An 11459-nucleotide genomic window follows, 5' to 3' on the forward strand; every position below is an offset into this window, starting at 1 on the left:
TTATTATGCTTATTTAAGCCGAAGTAATCATGATGTTGGGCTAAAAATACTAAAATTGAGTAATTGGGCTTTGTACCATAATTGGGGTTTGGACAAAAGAACGACACTTGTGGAAATTAGACTATGGGCTATTAATGGGCTTTATATTTGTTTAACTAAATGATAGTTTGTTAATATTAATATAAAGATTTACAATTGGACGTCCCTATAAATAACCATATACACTCGATCGGACACGATGGGCGGGGTATTTATATGTACGAATAATAGTTCATTTAACCGGACACGGGAATGGATTAATAGTCACTAGAATTATTAAAACAGGGGTGAAATTATGTACAAGGACACTTGGCATAATTGATAACAAAGTATTAAAACATTGGGTTACACGCAGTCGATAACCTGGTGTAATTATTAAACAAAGTATTAAAACCTTGTTACAGTTTAAGTCCCCAATTAGTTGGAATATTTAACTTCGGGTATAAGGATAATTTGACGAGGACACTCGCACTTTATATTTATGACTGATGTACTGTTATGGACAAAAACCAGACGGACATATTAAATCATCCAGGACAAAGGACAATTAACCCATGGGCATAAAACTAAAATCAACACGTCAAACATCATGATTACGGAAGTTTAAATAAGCATAATTATTTTATTTCATATTTAATTTCCTTTATTTTATATTTAATTGCATTTTTAATTATCATACTTTTTAATTATCGCAAGTTTATTTTATCGCACTTTTATTTATCGCAATTTCATTATCGTTATTTATTTTACGCTTTAAATTAAGTTATATTTATTTTTAATATTTACATTAGGTTTTAACTGCGACTAAAGTTTCAAAATCGACAAACCGGTCATTAAACGGTAAAAACCCCCTTTATAATAATAATATTACTTATTTGTATTTTTATAAATTAAAACTAATATAGCGTTAAGCTTTGTTTAAAAGATTTTCCCTGTGGAACGAACCGGACTTACTAAAAACTACACTACTGTACGATTAGGTACACTGCCTATAAGTGTTGTAGCAAGGTTTAAGTATATCCATTCTATAAATAAATAAATATCTTGTGTAAAATTGTATCGTATTTAATAGTATTTAGTTGTAAAAATAAAGCTATTTTATATACACCTCGCATAACATCAAGTATTTTTGAAAGATTAGTTGTTTTGTAATAAACTTCCGTAATCATGATGTTTGACGCGTTGATTTTAGTTTTATGCCCATGGGTTAATTGTCCTTTGTCCTGGATTATTTAATATGTCCGTCTGGTTTTTGTTAATAACAGTCCATCAGTCATAAATATAAAGTGCGAGTATCCTCGTCAAATTATCCTTATATCCGAAGTCAAATATTCCAACTAATTGGGGACTTAAACTGTAACAAGGTTTTAATACTTTGTTATCAATTATGTCAAGTGTCCTTGTACATAATTTCACCCCTGTTTTAATAATTCCATAGACTATTAATCCATTCCCGTGTCCGGTTAAATGAACAATTATTCGTACATATAAATATCCCGCCCATCGTGTCCGATTGAGTGTATATGGTTATTTATAGGGACGTCCAATTGTAAATCTTTATATTAAAATTAACAAACTATCATTTAGTTAAACAAATATAAAGCCCATTAATAGCCCATAGTCTAATTTCCACAAGTGTCGTTCTTTTGTCCAAACCCCAATTATGGTACAAAGTCCAATTAACCAATTTTAGTAATTAGCCCAACATCATGATTACTTCATTTTAAATAAGCATAATAATAATTTAGCTACGAGACATTAATGTAAAAAGGTTGAACATAACTTACAATGATTAAAAATAGCGTAGCATTACACGGACAGAATTTCGACTTACACCCTTACAATATGCGCTAACATACCCTTATTATTAGGATTTAAAATTAAAATTAAAATTAAAATATAAATATATATATATATAATACGTTTATGAATGAAGAGAAAAAGATGTGTTGAATTCAGAAAAATGCGTTGCCTTTTATAGGCCCACACTGAAATTTGGGGCTCCGCGAGTTGCGGCCCTTGTTGCCTTCGAACTCCGCGACTTGCGGAGGTAATATTTACAGCTCACACATCTTTGGATCCTTTCTTGCCGACGGATTTTATAATATAAATATAATATAAGTATATAATTTATATAATTAATTATATATTATATTATATTTATATATATAATTAATTTGTAACTTTCGCTCCGTTGCGTCGCGCGTTGAGAGTTGACTCATGTCCCGGTTCCGGATTTTCGAACGTCCTTGCGTACAATTTAATATCTTGTACTTTGCGTTTTGAATCTTGTACTCTTGTAATTTTGAGACGTTTCTTATCAATAATTGGAACCACTTTGATTGTACTTTGTACTTTTGAGTTTTTTGGTCGTTTGCGTCTTCAATTCGTCGAATCTGTCATTTGTCTTCACCTTTTATTATTTAAACGAATATCACTTGTAAATAGAACAATTGCAACTAAAAGCTTGTCTTTCTTGAGGGATAATGCTATGAAATATATGTTCGTTTTTAGCATTATCAGTCCTCTTAAAAGAAACAATGTGTGTTCCTCGCCTGGCTTTCCACATTCCTCCACTAGAACTTCTCATCAATGGCTTCTTCAATCGTGGTATAGTTTCATGAACTTGATCATCGGTGTTACCAGTGTGCAGTTGGTCCTCTTCTTCAATTGAAGTTTCTTCAAGAGTTAGCTGATCCACTGGTATATTCTCAATGATGTTTTCATCGATTGGTTCGAGTGCTGTTTTTGTTGAGGTTGTTTCAGTTGCCTTTGTGCCCTTGGTGTTTTTGCTGGTCTTTGAAATGGATGGCGCCATTTGTTGATACGATTTTTCGTATAACGGCTGTAAGGTACCAGTACAAAACAATAGCTGCTCAGCGTGTGGAGTATACTGTTGATTGTTATTTGCCCTTGAGAAATAATCTCTACAGACCCGGAACACGGATGAGTAATCCGTGGGGTGGCCTCAATCAATCTGAGGATCAATCTGAAATTGATCCGTATAGCGTAATGCTGCTAAGCGGCTAATGTATGTTTAGAGTGAGAAAGAACCGTGTGAGAGAGAAAGTGTACTTCTCTCTGACTGAAGTTCAGATCAGAATGATGATGATATGTGGTGACCCAGGGGGTCTATTTATAGGCGTAGAATGTCCGAAATTCTCGGAATACACGTGTCAATCACTGAATGGTTCTGTTAAGTGAAGTATCCGGAATGTCGGTGGCGTGTGCTGGCGTGGCTGCGTGCCGTTCACGCGCTGAATTAAAGGGCAAGCTGCCTGCAGGGCTTACGCTTGAGGGTAAATTCGTCTTTTTACCTCTTTTCATCATCTTTATTAAATTCATACCTACTATTGCAAATCCAATGGGAAAAAAATCCATATCCATATCCATATCTATTCTAATCTTATATTTGTCTAATAAAATAATGTCATAAAAAAGCTTTAACCAAACTTTAAAAATATCAAAAAAAAAGAAAGAAAAAAGGAGAGGGCACTTGCTGATGTCATAAAGGATTATTTTGTTTTTTTGAATTATTTTTTACACCTTAATACTAAAGAAAGAATAAGAAAAAAATATGGGACGGCACAATATCTTCACGCATGCCTGACAAAGCCTGACTACAATTTTTCTCAAATACATTCCGTCATCTTCCCAACTCTATTTCAAATTTTAAAAAACCCTAAAAAACCCAATTGTTGAAATCTTTCAACAATTATTCCTCAGGTCAAGTTATAAACATAAATTTACAAGGCAAATTAGATTTTTGTATGCTCATTTTGAAGAAGAACGAATCAGAAACATAGAGAGAGAGTCGTGGGTTTAGTGAGAGAAAGCTTGGATGCTTCAATTTTTGGAGGAATTGGAAACTAGGGTTTTGAGAAATCGCAACTGGGGATTGACCTAACGCCATGGAGCTGATTTTTCTGCATTTCATCACCATTTACATCCCTCAAAGATTTGGTAAGAACCCTAATCTTGACTTTTGTTAGTAGGATTTTGACTTTGAGTGATTTTTGGGTGTTAAATGATTTTGGCTGTTGTTACTGTCCATTGTGACGAAACGGAATTTCGAAAATTATCTGATAGTGAAGAAAATATCAATAAGTCTGAATGATTATTTATTCGCATTGTTTTTCCCTTACGAATGAATCGGGTATTTGCGAATTAGTTTTGTACCTTTTGAACTATCATCTTCTTTTAAGAGATTTTTACAGGTTGTTTCTTATATACTATGAACATTCGTTAAGTTTATAACCGTTTTTTAATTTTACAGGCCTTTACCTTTACGATTGAGAGCTTTAAGTGCAACAGCTCTTGGTCTGACGCATAGACTAACCAACTTGATATAGGTGATCAAAGACAACAGAGGTATATATCTATATCTAATGTTCACTTATTTTGCAATTTGTTGTTAATCATTTGTCTTTGTTTATTTTTTATTGACTTTCAAACTAATCTATGTTAGATATAGGTGTGTTCATCAATTGTGAATGATGTTGGAAGATATAAGTGATAAAATGTTTCAAAGGCTACCTCTTGGTATACTACTTATTTGTGCAGAGTAATGTATGTTTATAATTTCGAAACTTCTGTTACATGAACCCATTAGTTGAATAAACTATTACTTTTTTGCAGCATCATATATGTATTTTTAATTACTTTGCATTCCAATTTACATGTGTATTAAAAGTAAAATTTAATATATTACTAATATTTCCATGTGCAATATAGGTAACATATAACGTTTTGTTGTGTGTATATGCAGAGTCCATCTTCTGCTTCTATGATGTTTCTTTTATAGTAATCTTAGAAACTTCGATTAGCAGTAGAGGTTTTAGACCCATTTTAGCTTTAGAAATTGTGTGAAATTCATATATACTCGGTCATGAGTCAACAAGTCAGGTTGACACTTTAAATGGGTTCAAATTGCCACCTTAAATTTAAATGGTTTGAACTTATGATGGGTATTAACTTTTTGATCTTTATCAGTAAGTTTGAATTAATCTACATTATTTGATGTTACTTGCTTTCATTTTCTTTTCCTTATTTTAAATATATATAATCATAGGTTATTTATATTGTAGATTTTTTATAACTACTTTTTATCTTCCAAGTATACTGTGTAAGTGCTCGCCATGTCGTAATGTTTCTAATATGTTTTCTTGTGTTGGTAGTTTTTTCTCTCAACTATGTGATGTGTATGCTATAAAATTGTTGTTGATGCTGCTAAATACAGGTCTGAGTAAATGTACAACTGATGAAGGGCTTTGATAATGCTTTGCAAAGTTAGGTGAAGTTGTTAATGTTTTTGTTCATCTGTAATTATTACGTAGTAGTGTGCTCTTATTTGAAATTTTGATTCTAATTTTTCTGTTAATGTTGCAGACCTGTAGTTTTAACGATGGTGCATCAGGTTGGTCAAAAGGGTTCGACTTTGTACTCTACAATTGATGGTGCTGCAGTGGACATAGAAAGATTGGATGAGAAGGTAATTGCATTCCAGTTTTTTCAGTTATTCAATGAATGCATCTGAAAGATAGTATGAGATGCACATACATACATTGATACATATATGAGATGCATTTTTTATGGGATGGAGAGAGTAACATTTTGGTCAACTTGCATTTGTAGTCTTATTTTCTTGCATTTGAAGGTGTATTTGATTAGTCTATGTGTTTATGCATTTTGACTTGGTACTAGAGTATGTCTAAAAAAATGCATTTAGTTGATCTTGATGATACTTTTAATTTTATATTTCATATGGTTTATTTAATTATAACATTATAGACCCATTTTGAACTGCTTATCTTATATGATTTTTTTGTCATATTTGTATTGACCCATTTACTCTTTTAGAAAATTAGGACTCATATATCTTGATATATGATTAATGCTTTTTGACTTTGTAGAAAATGGCTATTTAGACCCATTTAAATCTTTTAAGTTGTTTTAAAGTTTGTTGCAAGACATCTTAGCATATTGTTTTAAAGTTCTAAAGTTATATTTTAAACACATTTAGATTTTTCTTACAAAGAATATGGCTTATAATACTTTAATGCTCGTATTTGAGACAACGCAACAACATCATGCTATTGTAAAGAAAGAGTTAAAGCAGCATATGAGGCAATAATAGCAAACTGTGTTATTTTGAAAACGTGTTTGATTTAAGATGCATTATTAGCTAGCAAACTGAAGAGGCAATGAGCCAAGATCATTACGAGGGACTTTCTCCAATGTTGTTACTTTCTGGTACCTAGAGAGCTTGAACAATGTGACCCATTTCTCTAATGGTTGATTTTGGCAGGTGTCAAATTTTCAATTTTCAAAGATTCTAATGTAAATGTTCCATATGTAATTAGGAGTACTTTTGTAAGTTCTATTGTTGAAGGCATTTGGGTGGATTGCTCGCTTGCTGCAGTAAAATAATATAGGTTTCACGATGGTGATCCGATGTTTTTGGTTTTGGATGTGCAAAGGTAAGTTTTCAGCTTTCGTTTCTTATTTTTTTACCTGTTCTTAATTATATTCTTATATAGAAGATTCTTGAATTCCGATGATTAAGTCGTCATTAATGATTGAAACATTTACATTGCAAGTGTTCATCTATACTTCTATTTTGTAAGATTATTCAAAGTGTTTTTGTTTATACATTTATTTCTTTGGTAATCTTCTTCTATGTATTAGAAATTGTGACTTGAGAGGCAATATACACATCTTTCTAAATGCACTCTCGGTGCTTGGCAAAATGACATTGGCAAATTTAGTTATTGACAAGCATATGGTATTGAACAACCCTTCTATTTCAATTTTTTATTCGTAAGTTACAAGTGTTTACAACCTTAAAATGAGATATTAATGTGGCGGTGGTTTTGTTGGTATCCACATCCTTCTTGAACTGCATTTTCTTAAGAGCTCTGTTATTTGATGATTAATAGCAATAGCAATTATTTGATTTGAGAAGCAGCAAGATGGTGGCCAAAAACGGTACCCAATGAAGGTATGGCTGCTTCATCAGTATCTGCAAGGTTCTTTAATATATGTTTAACTTCAAGGAAGACTTGCCATTGGTATGTTTCTATCCCTTTGAAGCTTATCTCATTGTAACTGACATTTGAGGTCTACCTTCAACCTTTTTCTTTAAGTAAAGTCAACAACTGTTTATAGTATGTTTTGCACTATATATGGTTGATGGTTGATTTATTAGTAAAAATGATTTGATCAACTATTTTTTATTGTCTTAATACGAGATTGAAGTTTTGGTATTGGGTTACTTTGACCCATTTGCAGGTCCATCATGTTAGTTAGTCTGACCCATTTGCAGATCCATCATGTTAAATATGAAATTGAAGTTAAAGTGACTCATGCGATTGATAAAGTTATGTTTGGATTTAATCTCAACTATTTTGGTTCTTTGTATATTTTTAACACTACATTGCATGATGTCATAGAGTTGGATTTGATGCAGGTTTGGCAGGTTAGATGATGATCATGTAAGTGCACGAAACATGTACGATGACCCATTAGTTAAGAAATATCTCGGGTATCTTATGATTTTTATGGTTATGTTACTTTATGTCTTGCAGATATCATAATTAAAGAGCTTTGACTTTTAGTTACTGATACTCTTTGCATTTCTCTAAGTTTTCTAGATGGGTTATAATGGAAGAGTGATGTCTAATGGTCAAACTGAGAAAACTTTCATTCTTGGGATATTTGAAGATGAAGCCATATTAGCTGGTATTTATTTGAGTAATTTTTTCTTTAAAATCCCGTGAATTCACGGGTCGTTGCACTAGTTTATTACTATAAAAAGAATACACAAATATAGTTTAGAGTCATGATCTTAATGGGATGTTCTCAAACAAGTCATTGAAATTGTAAACCGAAACAAGCTTAGGATGATTCCGATGTGAAAAATCTACTCTCGAAAACTGTTCCAGAGCTAAAACTATCCATTAATTTTCCCATTTCAAAATTAATAATTGATAATTAAAGATAAGCAAGTAAAAAAGAAGAGAATTAACCATGGTATAAGCGTATGATTTCCATCCAAGAACCTTTTGATCTTCCGGACAATACTACACTTTTCTTCATGATCTGGAAGAATATATAATTTATAAAATTATAAATTGAAAATTAAGAATATCTGACTGATTTATGTTCTCTTAACTGCTACTGTTCGATGCCTCATATTTTCATCTTCAAAATCAACATCCACAAATACATAATTTCAGAACAGACTGAGGCTTGATTCTCCTTCCTAAGCATCAACAAGAGCTTCCGCATTCATCAAATCCGGTTGAGAATCATTACAAAATTGCAAATCAGAAAGTCAAGTTTTGCAATATTTTGGTCAAAATTACAATTAGCTTGATTTTATGTTGATCAGAAGGGATTGATGATAGATGAGCATTCAGAGGATGTTTCTAAACATCTTTCGTTTATAAACTATCATCAAAAACGAACTAAAATCAGATTTTTGATTTTAAGCTCGTATGAAGGTCTTTCGGACTGTTCATCAAAAGATTATGCGATTTCGTGATTGTTTTGGCCTAAAAGCCTCATAAAAAATTAATAATCGCTACCTCAGGAAACTATTGCAACTGATTTCAATCTCTTATTCAAACATCTGATGATTTTGGCCTCAAAAGCTCAAGAACATATTCGGATGTTCTTCAATCTTCAGATTCGTTGACCTTAAGATAGGTGAGGAGTGATGATAAGAAACTGAGATGTAGATAAGAAGAATGATTATGATGATGAAGGATGATGATGATGATATGTGAATCTGTATATGAAAGAAGAAAAAGAAGAAAATGTGTTTATTTATTTATTTATATTTATATTTATATTTATATATACTAGTATAAAAGAAGAAAAAGAGGGAAAAAAAAAGGATAAATTATTATAATTTTTTAAAAAATAGTAATAATTAATTCAGATGAAGAAGTAGGTAAAAAGACGATTTTACCCTCACATGTAATGCACATGTCAAGACTTAACGAGCTGAAGTTAGACTTAGGGATGCTAATTGCAAATTTTTGATAAACTGAGGATTCTAAAAGCCAAATTAAAAACCGAGGGACGCTGTTAGCAATATGTAGTATAATACAGGGACCAACAGAGCAAAAAAGTCGAACAAATTTGTGTTCTAAAACATATTTTAGTTACAACTCCCGTTCGGACACAAATATGTTCGAACACGAATCTATTCGAATTTAGTGAAAATTTTAGAAGTTAGAACACATATCTGATCAAACCCTAGTTCGAACATATTAACCTGAGTTATAAAAACTTATTGTTCGAATAAATGGTTTATTTAGACAATATATTTTTTTTTTAAATGTAATAGTATTTTTGAAAAAAGTATATCTGAGCTAATATTCATATATACATAGAAAACTACATGGTAAATCTAGTCTTTGCACAATAAGAACTATGCACATATAGGATTTCTACTAGACTAAGCACATAATCTATTACTCCATAGAATACAGCATTTTACATCACCTAATATGCAAATCAAACCGTGTCTTAGACTTTAGCTTAATATATTCATCATTTGTAGGCTGTAGCTTTGATATACATATGCACTTACTATGCACATACTATGCAAACCTGGCTTTAAGAATAATAAGAAAATTCACTAATTAGTGTCACGGTTCTAAAGTTTAAGATAAATGCTGTAGATCATGACACATATATGAATTCACTGTCTTTTCGGGAGATAACTGGAAAACGAATACAACAAAACATCATACATGTACAGAATGAACCAAATTATAGAACAAGTTGTTTTAAACATCATCAAACCCAATACAGTGTGGAAAACTCTAAACTGAGAAGGGTCAAAACTCGAAACATCTTCAATCTAGTCATCTTAGTTTCTTTTCATGAACACCGAAAAGTTTGTTTGAATCAAGTTAACGTTTTTATACTACGTAATGCATCAGTAAAGGAACCAAATAAACAGAACCTTTCAAATTCTCTAAATGCACTCATAGTTTCGAGTTTACATCTATGAAGAACAAAACTATAGCTAATTAATAATCAGATTTCTTACATACTACTTGAATAACAGAAGCCCAAAAGCCAATCCATAGAAAGTAACTAATACTGCATATTCACCTTAACTGAGAAATTATCGTTCAGTAACATTCTCGAGCCAAGTGACCAAGTTCACCACACTTGTAACATCTTTTTGAACCATAACGACATTCACGCTCATTACCTTTCAGAATATTCTTCTCTTCCAACTGCCATTTTTCAGCAGCCAACGCAGCCTGAGCCGCCTTTTCAAAAGAAACCATATCTTTTTCAGTAATACAATCTCGTATACAATCATCCCTCAATCCCCATACAAAACAGCATGTCTTATACTCTTCGGGCGTAACATGACACTTCAGAAACCACACATACTTCTCATAACGAGAAATAAACTGTTTCAGTGTTTCACGCCTTCCCATTTTGATATCAAAATACCCTCCAAGAATTTTCAGCACCGTCTTTATTGGACGAAACTCTTGTTTGAACAGTTCCTTAAATTCGCTCCATGTCTTCTTAGTAATCATCTCGGGCCCACTCGTAACGTTAGCCAATTTCCACCAACGCAAGGCCTCCGATCTCAACTTAGTGACAGCATAAATAACCTTGTCCTGTTCAGAACATTCGATAGCAGCAAAAAAAGCCTCCATAGTATCGATCCACATCATCGCTTCCATGGGATCACGATCTCCATTAAACTCGGGATAATCACCGAACTCAAACATAACTCTATTCCTTACAAGATTACGAGTCTCGGGTTGGACAGCTTCATTTTTTGTCAATTCCATCCTTCAATTACTGATAAAAAAAAAAAAGAAAAAAAAAAAAAGAACACCATATATACTTCCTGCCAATACTATTATAACAAACAGTAGTATTTTTGTTTTCATTCATCTTCAGCTAAAAATAACCTAAAGTTCCAAATGTGCTTGCATGCTCAAATACACTTTCTTAGAGAAAAACAACACACGGTTACATGAATACAACTAACCTAATACACAAACAAATAGTTCATCCTGTTATAATTCAGTAGGCTTATAACTACCTTTAATGGTTATAAGAACAAAGAGAGAAAAAGAGAGAAGAAGGAGAGAAGAAATATTGATATTGATATTTCAAGAAAAATTGTGCACCTTAAATGGTTACCATACATGTCTATTTATAGTATAAAATATTACTATGCAAGAAATATAATAATAATAAAATTAACATCCAATCTAGATATTTTATAACACAATCTAGATATTTTATAACACTCCCCCTTGGATGACAATTTTATTAGAGAATAACTAGTACTGCCTCGTTAAAAACCTTGCTAAAGAAAACTCATTGGGATAAAACTTTAGCTAAGGGAAAAAGAGTGCAGCATAAAG

General features: G+C 32.0%; 1 protein-coding gene across 1 annotated transcript; it reads right to left on the reverse strand.

Annotated features, from left to right (window-relative positions):
- Positions 1 to 10190: 10190 nt before the first annotated feature.
- On the reverse strand, positions 10191 to 10874 carry LOC139860234 (uncharacterized). The gene has a single exon (XM_071849003.1). The coding sequence runs from the start codon at positions 10872 to 10874 to the stop codon at positions 10191 to 10193; it is 684 nt and encodes a 227-aa protein (XP_071705104.1).
- Between the last annotated feature and the right edge of the window lie 585 nt (positions 10875 to 11459).

This window comes from Rutidosis leptorrhynchoides, chromosome 7 (genome assembly GCF_046630445.1).
Source record: "Rutidosis leptorrhynchoides isolate AG116_Rl617_1_P2 chromosome 7, CSIRO_AGI_Rlap_v1, whole genome shotgun sequence".
NCBI lineage: Eukaryota > Viridiplantae > Streptophyta > Magnoliopsida > Asterales > Asteraceae > Rutidosis > Rutidosis leptorrhynchoides.

Coding starts and splice junctions, on each gene's coding strand:
- LOC139860234 (XM_071849003.1), bottom strand. CDS start 10,874: ATGGAATTGACAAAAAATGAAGCTGTCCAACCCGAGACTCGTAATCTT.